At 38.2% G+C, this 26532-nt stretch overlaps 2 protein-coding genes and 1 pseudogene across 3 annotated transcripts; all 3 read right to left on the reverse strand.

Moving 5' to 3' along the window:
- Nucleotides 1-3825: 3825 nt before the first annotated feature.
- Nucleotides 3826-11144, reverse strand: KRT222 (keratin 222; the record flags this gene model as incomplete). Its single annotated transcript, XM_079724556.1, has 6 exons — nucleotides 3826-4054; nucleotides 4468-4603; nucleotides 4781-4857; nucleotides 6437-6657; nucleotides 7393-7521; nucleotides 11049-11144. 6 exons carry the CDS (start codon nucleotides 11142-11144, stop codon nucleotides 3826-3828), a joined length of 888 nt encoding a protein of 295 aa, XP_079580682.1.
- An 8930-nt stretch (nucleotides 11145-20074) lies between these two features.
- LOC307067473 (keratin, type I cytoskeletal 24-like) lies at nucleotides 20075-23613 on the reverse strand (the record flags this gene model as incomplete). The annotated part of the gene is given in 10 exon segments (XM_079724913.1): nucleotides 20075-20256; nucleotides 20456-20534; nucleotides 20537-20585; nucleotides 20792-21009; nucleotides 21345-21476; nucleotides 21626-21711; nucleotides 21714-21777; nucleotides 22041-22197; nucleotides 22572-22650; nucleotides 23601-23613. Coding segments are annotated over 10 exon segments (1059 nt in total).
- A 49-nt stretch (nucleotides 23614-23662) lies between these two features.
- LOC307067474 lies at nucleotides 23663-24212 on the reverse strand (annotated as a pseudogene). Its single transcript has one exon. The product of its transcript is annotated as an uncharacterized misc_RNA (transcript).
- Between the last annotated feature and the right edge of the window lie 2320 nt (nucleotides 24213-26532).

Raw genomic sequence — 26532 nt, forward strand, 5'->3', positions numbered from 1 at the left:
TTTTTTTTTTAACCCCCAGATAGAGGGTTTGGAGTTTAACAGACTTCCAAAGAGTTCTGTGACTCAAAAAAGCTTTTGAACCAAACACTGAACCATGCAATTTGTCTGTAGTTTGTTCTAATGAAGCTTTTTTCAGTGGATTTTTGCCCCTTAAAAGAGGGAAAGGAAGAACAGAACTCTGTCTGAGCCAAATAGCTTATAAAGTCTGGATATTAAAAAAAAAATTCTGGCTATAGGAAAAATGGTGAAATAAGCTAGTTTTCTCAGCCGTTTCTGTGAAGGCAGAAGTTACGGCTATTCAGTTGCTATCACTAGACATTGTTGTGAACTATTGAAGCCCAGAAGATTTCCAGGTCCGAGGGATTCACGATGTTTTGTAGACTTCGACAAAGTATGGTTTGTTTTTACAGCCTTCTGCATTACCTTCAAAATACCTGGGGATTTGGGACATGAACTTTGACACACGGTGTGGAAAAGGATGAAAGTGTTTGAGCACAGAATGGTCCTGGAGAACCTGGGGTATGGTCTGTCATCCACAGGCCTTGTTTGAGGGTCCAGGGCAGGTGACAGCAAACTGCAGGTGCAGGCCAGGACTGGGCTGCCTCCTGTTTTTGTAGTTTTATTAGGACACAGCCATGCCCACTTATTTACATATTATTTATGTAGCAGCTGCTTTCAGCTATAAGGGCAGAGTTGTATAGTTGCTACAGGGATTGTATGGCGTGAAAAACCTAAAATAATTGCTATGTGGGCTTTTACAAAGTTTGCCAATCCTGGTCTAGGGTCTAAATGGGTGAGGGAAACTGGAAAAGGCTTGTACTGGTTTGCACATACACCTTATTTCAAAATGTTTCTTTGTAGTATGCCCATGAATGTTGGCAATCTATATGTACATGATGGCCATAACTTATAAATGTAGGACCAAATTCTACCCTGTGCACAGACTTTCCTTTCATTTCATGTGTTGCTAATTTGAGTAATGTGTATACATATTATTTAACTGAAGTTTAGTTTTTGGCCCATGTACCATAACATGATTCCATTGGAAACTTTCAAATTATTTTAAACGTTTTTTTTTTTTTTTTACTTTGGAGAACATTTTGTACTTCAAACTATCATGGTAGAACAGTTCAAATTGGATAACTCACTGGGAAAGAATAACTCTTCTGGCAGTAATTGAAGAATTTAAAAAATTCTCTTTACCTGTTGTGTTTGAACTATTACTTACTCATCGTCAGCTGTAATTGTCCTCACAAATTCTTCTCTCCCAGTGACCATTTTCATCCAAATAGTACTGTATATTTGAGTAGTGCTTTGCCAAATATTTTCACATGTATATTATTTCAAACATTTCTGTGAGGTAGGCAGGGTAGGAGTTCTGATCAACCACCGTCTTTCTCTTAAATTTCAGGTGTGAAAATTGAGGCCTAGGGAATTTAAGTGATTCCTTCCTGGTTACATGGGTCATTACTGACAGTCCCAGGGCTGATATCCTGCAATTGTTGGTAACTGGAATTATTATTTACTTTTGTATTTTGTTATGGAAGGGTGCATTTGAACCATTTCAGAGAGATTGAAGAATATTAATTTCTATTCATCCATCAAGTGAGGATAATATTCATCTGTGGGATTGTTGTAAGAGTTAGAGATTGTGTACGAAGATGCTGAGTACAGGGCGAGGAGGAGAGTGAGCACTCTGCAAGTGGTGGCTGCTGTTGTTATACTTTTCCCAGGATCGTGGCATTATTTTTATTTTTTAATTAGAATATACCGTTTATTAGAATATACTCTTCTTAATTTTTCTGGTGTTAAAAAAGTATAAAAATTGTGCTTTTGTGCACCTTGGTTACAGTTTTCTTCATCCCCCAATTGAGCTAACAATATTGGAACAATTAAACTCAAAACAATGTATCAAACTCAAATACAATGCAGGTTTGTAGTTCATGTTTCAATTTTTTTTTATTGTAGTGGTATCATTTACTTTGGTAAATTCATATCCCAATTTAAAAGGCCCCAAAGCAAATAAAACTCTGTTATAAATTCAAGTACTGTATTTTAAAATGTACATGTAATACACACAATAGCTGCATAATGGAATTACTGTAACAAGCAGTTACATTCATGATGCCCAGTACTAAGTTTTCGACACTGCGTATAGATTACACTAGATATATTTCTTTATTTATGATACTGTTACTTAGTACAGTAACTTTAGTACAATAGCTTATATGATTGCATTTCCAAAGCTTTAATGAAGTTAGTAGCATTTAACTAATATTGAATGAAAACATTTTTATGTGTAGGATGTATTTTAGGTCAGATGCTTATGCAAGAATAAGCACTTAACATGCTGTTGTATCCTTGACAAAACAAAATCATCCCTTTCACTAAACAGAATAAGCCAGGCTAAAAGAAATCTGAAGTAATCAAAAGAAAATATAAATGTGATTCCCTGTATTATGTTAAAGATTATTTAACATAATTTTCTTCTGGTTAAAATATACTTTTTTTTTTTTTTTGGTTGAAAGAAAGAAGAGAGAGGAAGAGAGAGGGAGAGTTGTAAAGGCTGTATTAATATGCTAACAGCTGTAGCCCTTAGATGATACTTTAGCTGGGAAAAAAGTATGGTGAGTTGTACTCAATGTTTTTTTCTGCTTAGAAAAAAATTGAGAGCCTATAAATTTCTAATGTTTTAAAACAGGTATTTATTATTTAAGGTCTTTAAATATACCTGTATTAAACAAATTAGGTTGCTTAAAAAACTTTGCAACAATACTTGACTTATTCACAAATATATTTTCTATCCATGTTTATTAGAGTTTGAACAATTTAAAAACATAAATCCTGCAAATACTCTTAGCTTAGATAACAATACTGTTATCTGAATTCACATAAATGTTCGAACGATACTGTTATCTTAATTCACATAAATGTTCGCAAGAAATATTTATAATACTTTATATAGTATCTTTAATGCTTGCATCAGAGACTCAAATTAATCACATTTAACTTTACAGATGGAAAAGTTGGGATGGTGAGAGGTTGGATTAACTGTTCTAGTAATTGGAGTAACTAGCTTTCATGTTCTTTTTGTGCAGCTGGACTTCTGATTTTTTTGTGGGGGAGGACGCAACCTTTAAAGTTCTTAGAATAAAGTTAACTCTCTGGAAATCAGATAATGATTACAAAAAACTTTCAGATGAAGATTAATTTAATCATCAAATTAGCCCTGGGGTGTGTTCTATAGTTTGCTCAAAACATCTTGCAGAAAATAACTGTTATTTTTCTACCTGTGCAAATTATTATCTCAAAAGGGAAACATTTGGTTAAGTGAATAGTCCTCTTTAAAGGTTCATTTATAATTGCTTTCTTTTTTTAAGCAGAAAAATCTTTTTAGATATAACCAGTCATGGAATAATGATGAATAACTCAGTGTGGTTCTTAACATAATACAATCATATTTAAACAGACTATTCCCTTTTCCTTAGAATGTTCAGACACTGAGTGAAGTTTCAAAGGCTTAACTAAACCATCTTAATGCTTACAGTCTCTGATAAAAATTTCAAGGGAAAAAGAAGACTATTTGGAGAATAAATAAAATAGAAACTATACTAAATTTCTGATTTTAAGCTCCCTCTGTCCAAAAAATACACCTATAATTAGATTCAGAGACATTTTTCCCCCCCCTTTTTTTTTCTGAAGAGTCATACATTGGTCATAACATACATACTTAGTAACTTACATTTTGGGACAGAAGGCGGTCAGCAGGCCTACTTTGGTCCAACCTAATGTCATTTTCACATCAAGTCAAATACTGTCTTTGGATTAATTAGCTGCTGATGGAGGTTTGATAGAGGGGATACTGCATGATCTTCTCATGATAAGCCTGACTTCTATATCTGGTAGATTATCCTGCTTAGTCTGTAAACACCCTTCATCAGTGGCTGCTAAATGAAGATCAAATCGAAGAGAAACAGATTTTTTCCTTAATCGAGGGTTATCTTTAAAGAAGGAACCTTCCCATTCTTTAATAACTTCATCCACTTTCTCTGTCCTGAAATGATAAAATAAATCTTTCTATATGAAGAAGTATGGCTATAATAAAAAACATGTAATATGTATTGTATATGAAAAATAAATCAAGAAATGTAATTTATATTTACATTTTAAATTATAATTTATAATTTACATTGTGGCATTTATTATTTATATTCTTTAAAAATCATATGAATAAAATGTCTAATTGATTCTATGGAATTCTCATGTTTTGGTTATATTTTTGGAAAAATGGTCAATTAAGAATAGAGTACTTCATCTGAGTTTTTGTTTATGTATATTTATTCATGTCAGGTTAAAAATCACAATATATAAAATTATGTTTGGAAACGTTCAAAGATTGCTGAGATTACTCAATTGAAGTTAATTTTTTTGGCATATGTTCACTGTTAGTCAAAATTGTTTACTTACTGAATAGTGCCATGAGCTTCAGTGCTTTCTTTCACGACATTTCCATTTAATATTGCTTGTTTGGTCACCGTTTCCACTTTTTCGTTCTCATACTTCTGTGAGACTTTTGTTGAAAAAGATACTTCATTTATAATGGCTGTGAAAATATTATTTATGAAATATTAAATTACAATGTTGAAGTACTATTCACAGTCAATTTGTATGTCAAACTTTATTCAAATATTGCTTGTTTTTGCTACTTTAGAGTATTTATTTATAATCCCTATAAACAGGCACTTCACTTTTTAAGTTAGTTAACATATCAGAAACTCACCTGAAGGTAAAACAAAACCAACTCTACTTGTGGTAGGTTTTTGTTCTTTTTTCCCACCTTGGATGCAACCATAATATCTGAAATTGGAAAGAATTATAGGAGCAACATTGTATTAGCATGTAATTGAAACAAATGCTCACAAATAAGAGAATGGATAAATTGTAGTATAGTCATACAAAGGAAATACTACTTAGCAGTGAAAATTAGTGAACTAAGGGTATACTCTATCAGTAGGGAACAATTTCCCAAGTATAACATTAAGTGGGGAAAGAAAGATACATTGTAGCTAATTTTATCAAGGTTAAAAAACATTCAAAACAATTTCACATTTTGCTTAGGGATATATAATGAGACTAATGAGACATAAGCATTAGATCTGGGAGCCAGGTTAGACTGAGGGAGGAGAATGAGATTGGTGGGGGTGTGGTTTAGGTGCTGGGGGTGGGGATTGGGGGGGACTTCAATAACACTGTAAATGTTTCACTTCTTAAACATGGGAGTTCATTATATTTTTCTTGATACTTTGATATTTACCTTAAATAAGTTTAAGATACCTGTGTATCTTAAATATAGCATGATGAAATTTTAAAAATTGTATTAAAGGAATGTTAAAGACCACTTTATCCACATCTTGAATGATTAGGCATTAAATAAAATTTACAACCATTTTATTTCATAATGAATAAATTATATGTATATAGCTATTTATATATTTACATAGCACTGTTTTAAGCACTTTACAAACAATTCATTTAATCCTCAGCAATTTTGAGGTAGGCAATATTATTCCCATTTTATAGATGAGAAAACTGAGGAACAGAGAGATTCAGTAACTTTCCCAGCATCACGTAGCTAGTAAGTGGCATATTTTTAATTCAATTTATGTTTTTCAAAGATTTAGTAAATGTCGAGAATTATTATAGGTGAAAGTAGTTTCATCCAGTTTTATAGAGGACTCAGAATTCTGAAGTAAGCAGGAATAAAGGTTTTCTTTTTATGGGAACATGGAAAATTGTACATTGTGCTGTGCTCAAAGCCATATGACCTTATAAGTGATTGCAGATTATGAAATTATGTGAATTAATAAGAATTCCTCTTTTGATACCTTTCGTTACCAGGATATCTTTCAAATCATGTACTCAGAACAACATTGCTTTCCGTGGTTGTACTATAATAATAATAATAACATTATTATTATAGTTATAATAATGGTTATTATTATTATTTTGGTGTTTGATGTGTGTTGGGAGTGGGCCCTTGTGGGAGGGGGAATGTGGTAATGTGTGAATTTTTCAAACTTTCTTTGTGGGTGGTCCATAGAAGGCACTGACTAATTCTAAAAGGGGTGAATGGCGAGGAAAGTGAGAAAGTTAAGGAAGGTCATTTTTGTAGCGATGGAGAATTGTTTACATTTTGTTCTAGGCTTGCTGTGCTCTTTGTTGTAGCTAATGTCCCTGACTTTGGCTAGTCTGTTCATAATTTTGGGAGGCTGGAAATAGTTCTCCCACATATTTTTTGCAGTGTCTGCTAATCCTGTTTTGTGGTAGGAACTCCGTGAGCATGCCTTGGTGATGATGGGTTTTAGATTTAATTTCTCTATCTCAGTGACGTAAGTGGCTCCGTATTTCTGGTCATTCACTACATGGAATTAGGTACCTGATTTCTTCCTTTTCCAGGAGGCGGCGATAAGTTGCGATTTCTTGTTCTAGCCTCATCTTCGTGTTGAGGAGCATCTCATGCTCTTGAAGCTGCTTTTCAATGCCGCGCCTTACTTCCTGTAGCTCTTTTTCTAGTCCTTCAATCACTGCCTCTAGGTCTTGCAACTGCATCTGGTAATGTTGTTCACTGGCGTGTAGGGAGTTTTCAAGGCCCCTTTCCTGTTTTGTACACATGACCTCATCAGTGAATCAGGGAAACTAACTGTGTTTCTGAAATCTGATTTGCAATGTCTTTGTTCTGTTGAGTTCTCTTCTTTCTTAAAAAGGTTGCAATAATTGTACAGCCCTTATGCAAGAGGTGTTTCCTTACAGCTTTAGGTATGACCCAAATTTTAAAAAGTTGTATTTTCTATTTACAGCTAGAGAGCTTACTATTTCAAAGGAATCCTGTGATAATTCTTATGGCCAAAAAAAAAAAAAAAATCTGCAGTGTGATTAGTTTATTATCACCCTAATTTATTCGATTTCTTAAATATTGAAAAATATAGAATATTAAATATCAAAGCCAGAGCAGACTGCTTATAAAAGGCATTTTCAGAAAGTGTTTAAATATTTTTCTATTAGAATTCTCAGTGGTATGGATAAAAGACTCCCCACTGCTTTGACTTTGGATAATGACAAAGGCTCTATTCCCCTACTCTAACAATTAGAGGACCCCAGAGTGATAAGCGAGGGTTATTTCATTTTTAAAGGTGTGAATAAACCTTGAGTGAATTGATAATAGTTATTGCCATGATGGAGGCAGGGCGGTAGTTGAACTATGTCCATGGATGGAATTCAGTGGTCTGATTTTCAGTTTCTCACTGGCCAGTAATGGACATTATTCCTTTCCCTCTCTTAATCAGATAACATCTGGGGATTCAATGGGCCAGTTGCTTTTGAGATTATTCTCACCACAGCATGGAGAGATTCAATTTCCACTTGCAGGTGATGCCACTGGCGTCGGGCTTCCTTGAGTTCTGCTTGAGCCGCCTTTAAAGCCTCTTCATCTTTGTCCATTTTTTTGCTTAGATCTTCCTCCAACTAGAAGAAAACCAACAACAAAAATAACAACAACAACAACAACAAAAGCACTCTTGAAAATGAGACATTTAAAAGCAGTTATAGAAAAATAGTATAGGAATCAAATAGTTTTTTCTTTAAATTTTTAAATTACCAATGTGTGTTCTGCTTGGTGCTGAGTTACTAATTAATTAAATTCATGAGCGAGTCAATTGCACTCTCAGCCTCAGTTTTCTAGGATGTAAAATGAACCTCAAAATTCTTTTCCTACCATGACAGTCTATGAAATGTAGAAAAATACATTTAATGAGAAGTAAGTTTGCAGGACCTAAGTTTGAGACCTCTGATTCTTTTTTTTTTTATTTAGTTTTTTGATGTGGACCATTTTTTTAAAGTCTTTATTGAATTTGTTACAATATTGCTTCTGTTTTATGTTTTGGTTTTTTGGCCACAAGGCATGTGGGATCTTAGCTCCCCAACCAGGGATTGAACCCACACCCCCTGAATTGGAAGGTGAAGTCTTAACCACTGGACTGCCGGGGAAGTCCTGAGACCTCTGATTCTTAACTTTCTATTGTTTATGGCATCATAAAGGAAGAAAGATAGAAAATTAGCTACTGCCCACCCCCCCATATTTTCTTGTAGGCTGCTTCATAAAAGCAGATAAACAGCTATATATCCTAAATCGATCATTTCTAGGACTGGGTATATGGACAGGATACTTTACAATAATTTACAGGATAATTTACAATACTGCTAGAAAGTATATTATGAATCATTTAGAGAGTTAAGTTATCATAGGCATTAGAGATTCTATAATAGACTTCTGTATTAAGAGAACCCATTGTTGATTTACCTTTTTTAGAAGGCATGTTAATTTTAATTTTGGATATCCAAGGTGGTAGCAGAAATGACTTCTTTAAAGACTGTTTTCTAAATGTTCTTATATTAAATAACAAGTGGATTATTTTATGTTCAGCTTTAAGTGTTCTTATGCTGATGTTGGGATTAAATGAAAGTATCTTTTGACAGAATTCTCAACATTTGGCCCCAAGTGCAGTAGGAGCAATGTATGGAATTGATTGCAGTATTTTGAAGCAAAAATTAGAACCTCTTAATGTGTATATAAAAATGCATTTTAAAATGTAAAAACTTTAATTTGGTGGTACAATAGATTTTTAAAAAAATTTTTTTTTCTGTACGCGGGCCTCTCACTGTTGTGGCCTCTCCCGCTGCGGAGCACAGGCTCCGGACGCGCAGGCTCAGCGGCCATGGCTCACGGGCCCAGCCGCTCCACGGCTTGCGGGATCCTCCCAGACCAGGGCACAAACCCGTGTCCCCTGCATCGGCAGGTGGACTCTCAACCACTGCGCCACCAGGGAAGCCCAATAGATTTTTTTTTAAAGGAAATATTGGATTAAATGAAAGTCAGTAAAGTTTAGCATGAGGTATTAGACAACAAAATTCATTCATTTCTTTTGGTTTGTTGTATCACTTATTCTTAGTGTTAAGTTGGCAAAGCCAAGCAGCAACACATATCAGAGCAACTACAAAAGAGGATGACAAGAATTTTGGAAATAGAAGAGCATAAAAATGCTGGTCTCTTGGATGTTGAGTGAGGAGCTAGCAGCTAGGCTTGTGCGGTAGCTGGATTCCAAAGATGGCTCCCAATGAATCACACCTCCCCAAATTCATGTCCTTGTTTGGTCCTCTTCCACACTGAATCTGGGATAACCTGTGTCTTGTTTTAGCCAGTAGAATATAGCCGAAGTGCCAGTTCTACGCCTAAGCCTTAGGAAGCCCTGATGACTTCCACTCCTGTGATTGTGGGAGTTCTGGGCCAACATGTAAGAGATCTGGATACCCTGTTGCAGAGGTCATGTAGAGAGGCCAGATGGAGAGAAACAGGTCCAGTTGTCTCAGCTGAGCCAGCCTTCCAGAAATGCCCTGCCAAGGTGCCAGACATAGGAGTGAGCCACCTTGGATGTCCCAACCTAGTTTTGCCCCAAGATGATTGAAGTCCTAGCCAATGTCATGTGCAGCAGAAGAATAACCCCCACTGAACCCAGTCAACCCACAGCATCGTGAAAGACAATACAATTGTTTTAATCCACCAAGTTCTGGAGTGGTTTGTTATACAGCAGTAACTAACTAAAATAGCTTATGTTTATTTTGTAATAACTAAGTAATCAGGCTTCCTTGAATTTATTCCAGTTGATTTTCTAAATTCTTTGAAAAAAAATCCCCTAAAGTAGTTTTATGTTAAGAAGATGAAACAAAACTTACTGTAGTCTTGCTTTTTCACTTTATTCATTTCAGCATAATGACTTGTAAACTAAATAACTTGTATTTCTATTATTGCAAAATAAAATGTTTATTTGGCTTATAATTTTTAGAAATTGTCATCTGTTAATTGTTTTCTTCTCTTTGTAAAAGGTGAGTGAACTATTCCAACACTTAAATCAAATATCCCAGTGAATTTGCTTCATCTACGATGCTGATAATTCTTTATGAAGACCGAAAATGTTACCCAGAAGTTAAATGTATGTTGTTACTAAAAATGAATTGCAGGCAGTAATGTCCTATGATTTCCCAGCAATATTTTTTCCCTTTTGGGTATGTTCTTAAGTAAACTCTTTGCTGTGTTTGGGTGCTTGGAATAGAACTTGTACTCAGATATGATAGGTAAACTAAAAAAAAAAAAAATCCCTGAATTTCTGAATCTTTGTTTCTAAAAGAGTTGTTTATTCACTTGTTTAGAGATAAGACCTTAATTTATTACTAAAGGTGATTGTCACTTTAAAACAAAGTAAGTCTATGAAATTAGGATTTAGCTCTTATTTAATTTGACTCTCTTTTTAAAAAATACTTAAATATTGCATGCTTAGTAGTAGAAATAAACATTTCTCATCTTTTAGTACAAAAGCAAAAACCTGTAATTGAAGTAGAAAGTCATTTTCGATTTGGCAATTTTGATTGTCCCAATTATATCATTGTTTCTGAATGCCATGTTCACATACTCAGATGATTTCTATTTATAACAATCTGGTATACAATTGAACTCATTAAAAAATGATAGAAACCTTTTAGAAATATTTTACTTAGTTTTATCTTGCAAAGTGTGGAAGCTAATAAATCTTACTATAAAGCTTGTCATTTTAAAGATGTTATTTATATTATCTCTATAAATAACTCCATAATAGCTTTGAAGGGTACCTGAAATGTTCCTTCCTGTAGGATGTCTAAAAGAGATTAGAGTGCACCATTTTATTGTATGTTGATTCCATGTTTTGTTAATGATAGTAACCTCATGATTTATATAAAAATCAAATGTATCAATCAACATTCATTTAATGGTTATTTAACAGTAATAATCACAGCCTTTCCCCCTGTAGTCCCAGACACTTTGCAGTAAAACCTAAATTCCTTCCCCAGTATATGCTGCATTGAAAAGGAAATACTGTACCTCAGAGAGGCCGGGACAGGAATTGGATAGACATGGATTGTCTCCTTATCCTGGAAGATGCCTGTCTGTATGAAATCATTACCTGGATCCTTGTTGAGAGCACGGTCTCTATCTGATTTCTGGTGAGGAGCTTTTCATAGTTTGCCCTGATCTCATTGAGTAGCTGGGACAGCTCCATTCTTTTCCCATCCTCCACCTTGGCTATCAGAACCTTATCGATAGGATGAGTCTCTGCCGCAGAACCTGCACTGTCTGCATCGCGCGCAGAGACAGCTCCATGGAGCCTTAAAGATACAGAGCCCCTTTTTTTCCCCGGAAGCCATGGATATCCCGGGTTTCTAATCAATTATGCAAATATTTGATAAACCCTTTTCTCCTATTGTTGTTGATCTAGTAGAAGTGTCAGGCTCTCTGTAAAGTAACAGAAAAATGAAAACAGTCTCAGTATTCTTGCATTGGTTCTCTAAAACTGAGCACATTTGGGGGGGGAAGTTAATTTAGCTTGTGGAAAGGAAATGGGGCATAACATAAAGAAAATTGTATTTTGTTTTCCCAAGATATTGCATGGAAATAAATCTGGGCTCAAAACATGGTAACTAAGCTTTCCTTTTATGGCTTTCCTCACCATTTGGATAATTTACACAGAAATGCTGTGGGAAGGCATTAGAATATGTTGTAAACCTTGAATATTCTGACAGTTATTGGAAAAAGCTACCATCAGATTCAGCTGACAGTTGTCATCAGCCGCAGGACTGACTGACAGTATTTCTCTTAAATACGTGCTGCGTGGCTCATGGTGGGCTGCTGGTCTGACGGCAGGCTTTGATATATTGTGGTGAATTCCTGAAGGTGCATTACAGAAGAAGCTATGGCTGGAAATAAGTGCTAACAGAGTATGAGAGCTGACAGTTAACATTTCCAACGTTTTAATAAGGTTGAAGAAATACAATCAGATGGTCTCTGAGCAGGATGTGTTCATTGAGGTAAGATGTATTGTGGGGTGACTCCTTCATGAGTAAACAGAGTTAATGACAGCTCCTACTTGTAAATATAACATTTGTGCAGCCCTTCTAACTTTAAAAAGCACCTTTACAACTGTCATTCCATTCAGTAGTCACAATCCCTGTCATTTTGTAACCTGTAAAGATGACAAGCCTGTCTTTCCCAAGGACGTATGGTGATGTAATGGCACCCTTGGGACTGGGACTTTGACTCCTTGGCTGTATTCCAAATATTGTCCCATCTGCCCCTGCATTATGTCTCTCCCCACCTAAATTCCTTGTTTAGCCTGGCAAGCTGGTTGTTAGATATGACTCAAAATATTTTTGAGATTATATCTATCACTGTTGTTATTTGTAGAGTGGCTTGGCTGAAAGTGTATCTGGAGTGTAGTTTAGGAAATAATCAATCTTTGGCTCTAGTGCTCACAGGGCCTTTGAATGTGCATCATGCTCTTTTAATTTCTGAATTAACTCACTACTGGCCAGTCCAGTCTGTGCTGGGCATTCCCACAGTCGCCTCCAAAGAAAGCTGGCTGACCAGAGCCCCTGCTGAGAGGCGAGTTTCCAGGTCATTCTTGTACTCTGTTTCATTTGACCCACGCCTCCTCCACCCTCCCCACTGGTCACAATGGATTGGCCTGGGCTGGACACTTGACCTAAGGATAAACAATCTGTAGGTCAGAGACCTATGAGGTAGCCTGACCCAGAAGCTCTGACTGAAGAGCATCACTTAATGATTATTTAGGACAAACTGATTCTCTTTTTTTGGTAATTGTAACTGAGAAATCGGACGAGAATCAGGCATTGATAGTGGGAGGAGAATCAGGAAAGAATTAAACTCTTGTTGCTTTATCTAGCTCCTGCTGTTCTCTGCCTAAAATACAGAGAGATGAACTAGATTCCCCGGTGGGCAGGCCTGGCAATCTGCATCTGAAACGAGCCTACCCTATAGCAGTGCTTTCGATAGAAATAGAATGCAAGCCACAAATGCAAACCACATATGTAATTTAAACTTTCTAGTTGTCATATCAAAAGATAGAAACAAGTGAAATGAATTTTAATATTATATTTTATATATCTGAGATGTATCATGTCATCAATATAAATTTGGTTTTTTTTTTGGCCACGCCGTGCAGCTTGCAGGATCTTAGTTCACCCACCGGGGATTGAACCCGGGCCCCAGCAGTGAAAGCGCTGAGTCCTAACCACTGGACCGCTAGGGAATTCCCTCAATATAAATTATTATTATTATTATTATTATATATTTTTTTGCGGTATGCAGGCCTCTCACTGTTGTGGCCTCTCCCGTTGCGGAGCACAGGCTCTGGACGCGCAGGCTCAGCAGCCATGGCTCACGGGCCCAGCCGCTCCGCGGCATGTGGGATCTTCCCGGACCGGGGCACGAACCCGTGTCCCCTGCATTGGCAGGAGGACTCTCAACCACTGCGCCACCAGGGAGGCCCCCAGCTTCAGTTTTAATGGCCAAAGGAACATTTAGTATCCTGCTTTCCATTCTGAACTCAGGCTGATCGCCACCTTTGTTAGTACTTCGGGTCTCCAGCTTTGAAAATTTCCTCCTCTCATCAAAATGGAGAAATGTTCTGGGAATTTTAAAGCCTGCTTGTTTACTTTAGGTGGGGGAGAAATAGTTCTGGAAAAAATGGAAATATACACAGTCCTTTTTTGGGTACCTTTTACAGGATGAGACTACTTTGTGAGTTTAATATAGGAAAAGGTAGACCTTCATTTATGTTGGTGGAGAGGAAAGAACACAGCTTTGGGGATTAGGGAGACAGGCCTTCAGCTTCTAATTCTTCCCCTTACTTGCCCTGTGACTTTGAATAAATGATTTGACCTCTCCAAGCTAGATTTTCTTCATCAGTTAAACAGGAACAGTAATATCTACATCATAGGGTTTGAGGATTAAGTAGAATAAAGCATATAGATACAAGGTATTTATATACATAATAAGTGCTTATGAGATGCAAATTCCTTTGTTCCTCTGAATTCATCTTATTCTCTTTTTTGGTTGGCTCAAAAAGTTATTATGCTTGACATCACTTATAACAATGCCAAATTAGACTAATTACAGACTTACTAGTTCATTGTAATGCTTTTACATCGTGAGTGGAACCACAAACTGTTGCACTTTTTTCTAAGTTACTTTTAAATACAAAAGCAATGCCTACACCATAGACTAAGTCAAGCAGTTAGCAGATGTATTAAGAGAAATTGCACATTCTTCTTTCCTGCCCACAAGTTCCTCACCAGGCCCGATCAGGTAATCACTGCTAACCTTTTGGTGTGGGCACATTTTTCTATGCTCATACAAACACATACAAATACATAAGGTTTACTTTCTCCTGTCTCCCTTTAGTATTTTTTTTTTACGCAAATGTATTATATGTACTGACTGAGCATTTTGCTCTTTTACTTAAGGAAGTATAATAGATATATTACCAGGTTACTACACAAAGATTTAATGCATTCTTTTTTTTTTTTTTTTTTGCGGTACGCGGGCCTCTCACTGTTGTGGCCTCTCCCGTTGCAGAGCACAGGCTCCGACGCGCAGGCTCAGCGGCCATGGCTCACGGACCTAGCCACTCCACGTCATGTGGGATCTTCCCGGACCGGGGTACGAACCCGCGTCCCCTGCAGCGGCAGGCGGACTCCCAACCACTGCGCCACCAGGGAAGCCCTAATGCATTCTTTTTAAAATTTTTTTATTTTTTATTGAAGTATAGTTGATTTACAATGTTGTGTTAATTTCTGCTGTACAGCAAAGTGACTCTGTTATACGTATATATACATTCTTTTTTTATATTCTTCTCTATTATGGTTTATCACAGGATATTGAATATAGTTCCCTGTGCTATACAGTAGGACCTTGTTGTTTATTTATTATATATATAATAGTTTGCATATGCTAATCCCAAACTCCCACTTGATCCCTGCCCCTTGGCAACCACAAGTCTGTTCTCTATGTCTGTGAGTCTGTTTCTGTTTAATGCATTCTTTTTAATGGCTATGTTGTATTCCATTGTCTGAATGCACGTGGATTATTCTTTATTGATGGCTATTCAGGCTGTTTCCATGTTTTACTTTTTTAGAAAATAGTGCAACAAACACCCTTGCACATACCAGATCTCTGGGTCTAAGGGTATTAAGGAATCTGACAGGTCTTTTTCTTTAAATATTTATTTTATTTATTTATTTGGTTGCGCCAGGTCTTAGTTGCAGCCAGTTGGCTCCTTAGTTGTAGCTTGCAGGCTCCTTAGTTGAGCCACGTGAACTCTTAGTCGTGGCATGCACGTGGGGTCTAGTTCCCTGACCAGGGATCAAACCTGGGCCCCCTGCTTTGGGAGCGTGGAGTCTTAACCACTGTGCCACCAGGGAAGTTCCTGACAGGTCTTACTTGTTGTCAGATTATGAGAAATGGTCAGTCTCTGAGAGAATTCTCAAAGGAATATGTATTAGCTTCCCAAAGGAAGTGGTCTTGTTTTCTTAATTTCTTAGGATAGTCCATATCATAACTCTATATTATATTATAACATATTATCCTTGACTGCTGCAGTTTCCTGAAAACAGTTTCCAGATCTTTGGACAAGTTCTGTGGTGACAGTACCTGTCTTTGAAATGTCACTGGTCCTTCCCAGCTGACAGCCAACCAGTGTTTCTGGACTGAGTTTGATATTTTTCCTGCTCTCCCACTTCTGGGTGGTTCCTGCCTCCGTTTCAAGAAAGATAATGAAATTCTCCTAAAAGCTGTGAATGATTTCCTGGCAAATCGATGTGGAAGTCAATGTAAATTTTTCTATTGTAACTTATAGACATACATTAGTAGGATATTATAACAATACTTTTTGGGGGGGTAGTCTTTTCTTTTTCCTTTTAGAAGATGGCTATGGCAATATGACTTTTATGTTTGTAATTTGTTTTGCTTCTCTGTAGATCTTTTGAACACTACCCAGTGCTGTGGCATCATGGAGAAGCAAGCAGAAGTCATGTAATGAACATCCCCTTGTAGTTTTGTAATGAGCACCCATGTGCTTTCCTGCTTCTTGTGGTTCAGTCAGCAAAATAAACACTTTCTCACGCCTCTGTCTGTCTCTAGGAGTCTATGCTTTTTCCATATGCTAGATCTGTGATGCACTTTGGGCTTGTCCTTTATATGCCATTTGAATACTAATGTTAAAAAAAGTGGTTGAAAACTAGTGGTTACCAGTGGGGAGGAGGGGCAATAAAGGGGTGGAGGAGTGGGAGGTACAAACTATTGGCTGTAAGATAGGCTCAAGGATGTATTATTGTACAACGCGGGGAATAGAGCCAATATTTTGTAGTAACTGTGAATGGAAAGTAACCTTTAAAAATTGTATAAAAATAACCTAAGAAAAAAAGAGATGGTAATTATGTGACATGATGGAGGTGTTAGCTAAGGCTATGGGGGTCATCATTTTGCAATGATAAGTGTATCAAGTTTATACATTGTACACCTTAAACTTACACAAGGTTGTATGTCAATTATGTCTCAATAAAGCTGGAGGATAAAAAGAAGAAAAAGTGTGACCAATACATGCCACGATATCAACAGTGATTATGTTAAATAGTGGGGTTATGAGGGATTTTAATTTTCTTCTTTTAATTTGCATTTTCCAAACTGTCTTCAATAAATATAAATTACTTTTATAATAAGAAAAAAGTGTTATCTCAATGTTTGCTTCTTTCCACTGGATCATTTTATATTGACATTGATATTACCAATGAGTAAATGTTTTTAAAAGAGCTTGACCAGTGTTTCCTGTTCTTCAGGTGTCATATTTGAGCTACTGATAATTTTTTTAAGTGATTTATTACTTGCAGTATTTTATTACTTGAGAAGATTGTTTGGAGGCTATTACTTGAGCTATGTTCTGGGTGATTTATATTCATCACTCTATCTCCTCTTGTAGGTCTTTTGAACACTGTCTAATTCTGTGACTTCATGAAGCAAGTTTAGGCTACTTTCTACAGAGTCTCAAATCCTTTGGATGTTTCCTCTTCTCTTCCCACTATAAACCTTGTCTCTTGTTTCTTTTTTTTTTAAATAAATTTATACATTTATTTATTTATTTGTTTTTAGCTGCATTGGTTCTTTGTTGCTGCATGCGGGCTTTCTCTAGTTGTGGTGATTGGGGGCTACTCTTCATTGCGGTGCGCAGGCTTCTCATTGAGGTGGCTTCTCTTGTTGCAGAGCACAGGCTCTAGGCGCGCGGGCTTCAGTAGCTGTGGCATGTGGGCTCAGTAGTTGTGGCTCATGGGCTTAGCTGCTCAGCAGCATGTGGGATCTTCCCGGACTGGGGATCGAACCCGTGTCCCCCGCATTGGCAGGCAGATTCTTAACCACTGAGCTACCAGGGAAGTCCCTTGTCTCTTGTTTCTAATCTCTGTGAGGATGGATGCCACCTCCAGCATTCCTCACTGTTCTTGTCCATTGTCCTTTGAGGTCAGAAAGACAAGAAGAACCTTATGAATCTCTGGATCAAAGGTCAACAATGAATGTCTATATGCAGGTTGGCATTGGCTCTTCCTTCTTATCCATAAGTCCAACTCTCAGAAAAAAGAAACACATTCCTCTTACTTAAAAGTCGACTGGAGAGCTGAACTTTAGAGTTTCAAAATAAAGCCTATGCCTGTTGTGTGGTTTTAAAATAATTTTAGGGCAGATAATAAAGTGTGAACACCCTGTCCTTAACATTTTATTCAGCACTCTAAATAAATTTCAGAATCCAAAATGGTTCAATAATTTCAGTTTTTAAAATCGAATGAGCTCATTTTACTGCACATTCTACTGCATCTCAGTATGTTGGCACCTGTGATCTGGCCCTTTCCATATCTGTAAACAATCATTTAGTACAAATACAGCATCTCAACACATGCCAAGGAAACCCAGAATGAGGGTTTCACCTCAAGATAATTTTCAGAGTAGCCATATACTTTTGCCCTGACGTGAGGCTAATACTAGCCGTAAACATAGGTCCCAGGTGGTACAGGACTAGAAGACTGGACGTGGGAAGACTCATGGAGAGAGGCTTTCCCGATGTGACTGTGATGGGAGGCCACATACAGCTGGTTTCCATGTCTGTCCTTCTGTCTTTAATCCAGGCTGAATCAGCGAGTTCATATTTCTTAACTTTTCAGTAGAGGAGAAACATCCAAGGTTTAATATGCTGTAATGCTTTGATGGGAAACATATGTTTGACTTAAGACAGTGTTGCTCTTTTTCTCTGAATAGTGGTTGATGCTTAGCTATCAACTTCATTCTGTGGTTACAGATTCATTTTTTATGTTTTATTCAATGTGCCTAGAGGAAAACAAACTACATTATTTGGTTGTTTTTATTACTAAGGTTTGATACTCTCATGCAGCTCTTATTGATTTTATATTTGAAGGTACAATTTACATGAATCACATTCAGGTTTACTCTTTTGTAATTTTTAATTTGGGTTTTTATGCCAAGTCCCATGTCCCTTTCTTTCTTTTTTTTTTTTTTTAAAGGTAATTCTTTTTCTTTTTTGTTAAGAAGATGTTGGGGGTAGGAGTTTATTAATTAATTAATTAATTTTTGCTGTGTTGGGTCTTCGTTTCTGTGCGAGGGCTTTCTCTAGTTGTGGCAAGCGAGGGCCACTCTTCATCGCGGTGCGCGGGCCTCTCACTGTCGCGGCCTCTCTTGTTGCGGAGCACAGGCTCCAGACACGCAGGCTCAGTAGTTGTGGCTCACAGGCCTAGTTGCTCCGCGGCATGTGGGATCCTCCCAGACCAGGGCTCGAACCCGTGTCCCCTGCATTGGCAGGTAGATTCTCAACCACTGCGCCACCAGGGAAGCCCCCCATGTCCCTTTCTTAAGGACTGGCTTGTGGGATTGATGATCTAATTTGTGGTCTGGTCATATTAAATTCCTTGAGTGGGAAAGTCCTTACCCAGCCTGGCTTTGTCCTTTGCCTGTTTCTTCCTGAGACTGACCTATACCACCCCCTACCCTACTTTAACAGGCTTCGTTTCCCAAGGAAGACAAGACAGAGCTCTGTGGACCACCCATGAGGTAAAAGACTTCAGCAATGGAGAGTGGGAAGAGGAAACACCAGCTTGGCTAAGTGACAATTTTTGGTTAGAGGTGTGGCTAGATTTGACAAGGGAGCAAATATCTGAGCATCTATTCCCTTTGGGACTTACAAGGTTTTCGGAAATCTGGCACCATATCACATATCCTATCTTCTTTCCCAAGACTTATTTTGACCAGTCTCCTAAATGCTCTGCAAACATGCACTGTCAGATTCCTGCGGCACTTCTGGTGGATACTGTGGAATCAGGCCCTTCACTGTTAACATCCTGTATTGTCTGCTATCTTCTTTGTGTTTTTAGCTTTCCTCTCCATCTAAAATGTAAGCTTCTTGAAATAGGAGGTATATCTTATGTTTCTTTTTTTTAAAATTAACTAATTAATTAATTAATTTTGGCTGCACCGGGTCTCAGTTGCAGCATGTGGGATCTAGTTTCCTGACCAGGGATTGAACCCGGGCTCCCTGCACTGGGAGAGCAGAGTCTTACCCACTGGACCACCAGGGAAGTCCCTATGTTTCTTTTTATCTGATGGACATAAGAAACTAGACATTAATTAATTATAGACTGATTATTCAATCTCATCCTTTTTTGTGGGCTAAGCTGTTGGCTGTAGTTTTAGGGACACTGAGGTCTAATTTCAGCTATCACTGAGTTCTAATGTGATGTTAAAATTTCCCACATACAAAATGGCTAGAATTTTCATTCTCATGAAGAAGACACTATGTAAATAATGAATAATGTGTACATTATTATTTGTAACAATAATGCAGCTAGATCATAATCTAGAGCTTCATTTCTGGGTAAAATATTGAATTTCTTTAAAAAAATTCAGAAATAATTTAGTTGACTTGCAAAAGTAAATTTATTGAAGCATAGAAACAATTAGAGCAAAGCTGTCATTTCAACTTTTTCAAGAGAATTCTAATAAGAAAAGAAAAAGATGCAGAAAAATTGGTTAGTCATCTATTTCTGTATGGAAACTTTTTCCCGAAGTTAGCCGGAAAGATGGCTAAATTGATGCAACTTCTTCATTCGTGTCGTTTAGATTTTTTTCTCTGAAGGACACTGTTGTTGATCTGGAAATTGCCTGTTTAAGTTTCACCTCAGAAACATTGCTGACTTGAGATGAGACAACTTTGCCATCCACCACCTCCTCTACGATGGTCTTAGTCACTCCTGTCTTGCTTGGATCTGAAAAATCAAAGAATCACAATGTCAGTCTGGAAACTGTCACAGAAACATAGATCAAGAGAAATCCAAATGCATTCACTGAGTATGTTCTGTCTGGGTAAGATGACGTGAACGCTAGTATACACTTTTTATATGACAAGCAATGTGTGCCTTTACGTTTCAATTATAAAATTATCAGGAACATGAAAAAAATATCTACCTCTTCCTTGGACAGAACAGCTTCCAGATCTTGAATCACTAGACATGGATGAATCCCTGGATCCGGTGTTTCTGGACCCCGTGTTTCTGATCCCGAGTTTCTAAAATCAGATCCTCCAAAACCAGAACCACTGGAGAAAAAAAGAATTGTTTTCCTTTGCAGTTTGCAAAGGCAGGAGAAACCCTCCATGCAGAGGGCTCTTTCCCATGAAGGCAGCTGTCATTTTATTGGACTCTTTTACTTTATAAATACAAGTCTGCTCCCCAAGCCCCTTTTTGGTTTCATAATGTAAATACACCAAGGTCTGCGTTTAGCATGTTCCTGACTTTCATTTACCCTCCTTCTCCATCAAGCAGGCAGTGGTAGGTATCAGTCTCCATCTCCAGGCGGGTCTTGATGTCCAACAGCTGCTCATACTCTGTGTTCTGGCATTCAGTCTCACCCCGGATCTGGCAGATCTGCTCCTCCAGGCCGCTGATCTGCATCTGAATTTGTGACAGCTGTGCCATGTAGCCAGCCTCTGTGTCAGCCAAGGTCCCTTCCAGGGAGCTTTTCTAAGGGAAAAAGCAAATAAAAATTTCATGATGAAAATAAATCATTGGATGATTAAACGAATACATTTTATAAGATACTAGGAGAAATGCACTTTCCATGAGTTACAACCTCTATTGCTCTATCATTGCTTTCTTAATTTTTGTTGCCATTACTTTTTTAAACTGAAATCTTTTATGGAAATAAATATATTACTTTTAACTGGAATGTCTCATGCTTTCAACAACCACAATACAGTCCTCCCTAATCCAGCTTTTATTATGTGCCAAGTGGAACATCTTGGCAAAGAAAACCGAATTGCTCCATTGGAGATTTTTGAAAAGCTCTTTGCACAAACCATGGCCAGTTGGGACTGCAGCTCAATTTCCAGGGCTTGCAGAGTGCGTTTCAGTTCTGTGATCTCATTCTTGGTGGAACTGGCTGACCTGGTATCAGCATCAGTAGAGATCTGTGCCTGCAGAGATGCGCTCTAAATACAAATAAAATGCAATCCCATTGCAGGCTGATGATGAGTTGAGGCTGATGAGATGGGGCTGATGAGATGAGGCTGATGAGATGAGCGGAAGTGGCATGTGTGTGGCCGCGGGCAGGGCTCGGAGGCTCAGGGTGATGATCTACCTGCTCGTTGAACTGCTCTTCAGCCTCGCGGCGGTTCTGCTCAGCCCGCTCCTCGTGCTGTGCCCTCATGTCATTCAGTAACTTAGGTCCGTCCCTGGGTTCAGTTCTACTGTCACATCCCCTCCGGAGCTTCGTTGCATACTCTTCATTTCCTAGCATGAAGGGAAAATAGACCAGAGTGATGAAAACTGAAAAGTAATGACTTCCTAAAATGTGCTTAAGCCAACAAAAAGTTAAAACTAGGACACTGAAAGGAAAAAAGAACCCAACAAATTCACATATAATTTTCTCATCACTACTTTTCTCCCCCGGTTATAGAAGTTGGAAATCCATCCAGATGGAATTTACTGTCATAGAATGGATGTGGGGGAAACTCTGTAGGCCAGAGTCATTTAATCGTGGATCCTGTTTCTACCTCCTGGTGGTTCTTCTTCAGGTAGGCCAGCTCCTCTGTGAGGCTCTCAGTCTGCATCTCCAAGTCAGAGCGAGTCATGGTCAGGTCATCCAGGACTTTCTGCAGGACATTGATGTCAGCCTCCATGGTCTGCCGGAGATGCAGCTCGTTCTTGTATCTGGAAGGGTACAGACAGCCCAGTTCAAAGAGTACAGTCCATTCTTACATATTCAAGAAAATATTTTCTCCCCTGAGCAATTTGATCATTGGAGGCTAAGTTTTCTCTTAGGGGTTTTTCCCTTGTAAAGAAAAATCTGAGCCTTACGTTAATTCTATTGATGGCCAATATTTTTGATAACAAAAATTTCATCCTGAAGTTGCCTTTCTTTTCTTGTTGGTGGAATGATGGTTTTTAAAATGTACCCTTGGGATGTTTGTGAATTCAGGTCTTGATCCCCTAAAAGGTTTCTTTAAAATTTAGAGTAAACTAAGCCAAGGGATTGAATTTTATTTCCCCTAGGACGTTTGTTTTCAAGTCTTCATTTTTCTTACTTCAGTCTGAAGTCATCAGCAGTCAGTCTGGCATTGTCAATTTGCAGAACAATCCCAGCATTTTCTTTTCTTTTCTTTTCTTTTTTTGCCGTAAGCGGGCCTCTCAGTGTTGTGGCCTCTCCCGTTGCGGAGCACAGGCTCCGGACGCGCAGGCTCAGTGGCCATAGCTCACGGGCCCAGCCACTCCGCGGCATGTGGGATCTTCCCGGACCGCGGCACGAACCTGTGTTCCCTGCATCGGCAGGCGGACTCTCAACCACTGCGCCACCAGGGAAGCCCCCAGCATTTTCAATAGTGGCAGTAAGGATCTAGAAAAGACAGTAATAGTGAATAAATCGTGGGTGCTTTTTACCTGTGTCTACATGCCCACCTGTGAGAGTAGATGTCTCCTGAGTTAGCTTTTAAAGGTGAATTACTTTGAAAATTTGCTTAGTAATGACACCTGCATTGATAATCCTAATGTATTTAGACATCTTTCTGCAAAAATTAACAGCTTGCACATTTATTGGAATGGGCATGGAACATTGTTTTACAGAACACAATCCTCTGAATATTTCTGATGCTTTGGAAGATCAGTTGTTCTATGGGCTCTTTCAGAAACAGTGTGAAACATGAATTCCACTTCCAAAAAAGTCTTTAAAAATATACTTCCCATACACCGTGGTTAAACATTTTAGATTCCACCACATTCTCATACAATATTTGCACCAGACTTTCTAGGAAGAAAAATAGTTGTAAGACTATTTAAATCTAGCAAGACACTAAAATACGTCAACCTGCCAGAATTAATTACAAAATAATTAGATGAAGCTTGTGTCAACTCATAGCCATCACTCTTATGTTAATTAGCTACCTGGCATTGTATAAATTTTACTCGTATGTAGAAATACTCAAATGTAAGATGCAAACAAAATTAATGTGGTTGGATGTCGTGTATACAATACTGTCATAGTTAAAGCACACCAAGTCCCATTTTACATATACAACAAAACAGATATGTTTTTAAGTAATTCCTTGATTTAAATTCACCATCATGGTCCATGATCTGAATAAATGGGAAAGCTACAGAAGTAATAGAAATTCAGACATGGCTAGTGTCTCACCTGATTCCTAAGGTCTTCAATGATTGGATGGTATTTGCTGTAATCTCTTCCAGCTCCACCGTCTCCAGACCCAGGCCCAAATTTGTCATACCACTCCTTGATTTTGTTCTCCAGATCAGCGTTGGCCTCCTCCAGGGCTCTGACTTTGTCTAGGTAATTGGCCAGCTAGTCACTGAGGTTCTGCATGGTTTGCTTTTCACCTCCAGAGAAAAGCCCCCTATGGCCAACACCACCACCCATACCACCACCATAGCTGTAGAAGCCTCCACTAGCACCCCCTGCGGAATCCAGCCCCCCCGAATCCAGCCCCTCCACCAAAGCCAATCCCAGAGCCTGAAGCTCCTCCCAAACCGCCCCCTATTGAGCAGCTACCAAAACCCCCTCCAAAGCTGCCTCCAAAGCCCATGCTGGAGCCCCCACCCAGGCCACAGCTGCCGGCCCCTCCTCAGAGTCCCCGGGCAGAGCCTCCCCCCAGACTGCATCTGCTTCCGCTGCTGCCACCAGCCCTGGAGGAGGACACGCGAGATGAGCAAGACATGGTGTTCCTGAAAAGGGTTGGTTTGTCCAGGTGAGGAGGAGAGTTGATCGGGAACAGCCTATTTGCAGGCTGCCTTTTTGGCCCTTATATACATACTTTTAGGGTGTTCCTTTTCCCTGTCAGTTCTTAATTCCTGTTACCCTTTTGCTCATCCTCAATTGGATACATATTTTTTTCCTCCCGAATCCACTCTACTGGCTTTTGTTCTGAAGCTGGGTCAGAGCCTCGGGGCATTTACTATATCAAGAAAAAAAGAAAAAAAAGGTGGAGCAAAGCAAAAAAACCTATTTTTCAGAATTATAGTTTTAATCTTTCAGAGGTTTTGATGAGTGGTAATTCTTTTCTGAGAGCAATTCTGTTAAATTTGCTTCATGATTTCCCAGTTGCAGAGCACACCTCCAGATTAACAGATGTAATTAAAATACTTAATAGGACCAGAATGGAAATTTCCCATCAAACTTGTGACTTTTTGTTCATATTGTTCTCTTAAAGTTGAAATGAGCTTTAGCATCAGCATGTTTCAGATTTACTTAATTGTCCTTCTCTGTGATTATTTCAATCAGCATATTTCTAAGGTTGTTGAAGTTTGTGATTTTAGATGACTGTGCTACAAAGATGCTTTTCTTTCTGACTGAATTTGACTCTGATATAATGATACCAACTTCCTTCTTTAGAATCAAATCCTAAGAAACGAAGAGATAATGTTGATTTCTTTGATAACTGGAGAAGGGGATCTGAGTCACTTCTTTTAAAATTTATTTATTATTATTTTTTTTGGCTGTACCACAGGGCATATGGGATCTTAGTTCCCTGACCAGGGATTGAACCCGTGCCCCCAGCAGTGGAAGCACAGGGTCCTAACCACTGGACAGCCAGGGAATGCCCTAAATTTATTTTATTTTTTATTTTATTTTAAAAAATTTTATATGAATCACTTTTTAAAAATAGATCTTTCTTGGAGTATAACTGCTGCACAATACTGCGTTAGTTTGTTTGTTGTACAACAAAGCGAATCAGCCATATGCATATATATATCCCCATATCCCCCTCCCTCTTGAGCCTCCCTCCCACCCTCCCTATCCCACCTCTCTAGGTCATCGCAAAGCATCGAGCTGATCTCCCTGTGCCATGCTGCTGCTTCCCACTAGCTATCTATTTTACATTCAGCAGTGTACATATGTCGATGCTATTCTCACTTTGCCCCAGCTTCCCCCTCCCCGACCCCGTGTCCTCAAGTCCATTCTCTATGTCTATGTCTTTATTCCTGCCCTGCCCCTAGGTTCATCAGTACCTTTTTTTTCTTTTTAGATTCCATATATATGTGTTAGCATATGGTATTTGTTTTTCTCTTTCTGACTTACTTCACTCTGTATGACAGACTTTACATCAAACCACCTCACTACAAATAACTCAGTTTCGTTTCTTTCTATGGCTGAGTAATATTCCATTGTATATATGTGCCACATCTTCTTTATCCATTCATCTGTCGACGGGCATTTAGGTTGGTTCCATGTCCTGGCTACTGTAAACAGTGCTGCAGTGAACATTGTGATACATGTCTGTTTTTGAATTATGGTTTTCTCAGGGTATATGCCCAGTAGTGGGATCACTGGGTCATATGGTAATTCTATTTTTAGTATTTTAAGGAAACTTCATACTGTTCTCCATAGTGGTTTTATCAATTTACATTCTCACCAACAGTGCAGGAGTGTTCCCTTTTCACCACACCCTTTCCAGCCTTTATTGTTTCTAGACTTTTTGATAATGGCCGTTCTGACAGGTGTGAGGTGATACCTCATTGTAATTTTGATTTGCATTTCTCTAATAATTAGTGACGTTGAGCATCTTTTCATGTGTCTCTTGACCATCTGTATGTCTTCTTTGGTGACATGTCTATTTAGGTCTTCCACCCATTTTTTAATTGAATTGCTTGTTTCTTTGATACTGAGCTGCATGAGCTGTTTGTATATTTTGGAGATTAATCCTTTGTCAGTTGCTTCGCTTGCAACTATTTTCTCCCATTCTGAGGGTTGTCTTTTCATTTTGCTTAAGGTTTCCTTTGCTGTGCAAAAGATTTTAAGTTTCATTAGATCACACTTGTTTATTTTTGTTTTTATTTCCATTACTCTAGGAGGTGGGTCAAAAAGGATCTTGTTGTGGATTATGTCAGAGTGTTTTTCCTATGTTTTCCTCTAAGAGTTTTATAGTTTCAGGTCTTTAATCCATTTGGAGTTTATTTTTGTGTATGGTGTTAGGGAGTGTTCTAATTTCATTCTTTTACATGTAGCTGTCCAGTTTTCCCAGCACCACTTACTGAAGA

Source organism: Hyperoodon ampullatus (assembly GCF_949752795.1).
Source record: "Hyperoodon ampullatus genome assembly, chromosome: 19".
NCBI lineage: Eukaryota > Metazoa > Chordata > Mammalia > Artiodactyla > Ziphiidae > Hyperoodon > Hyperoodon ampullatus.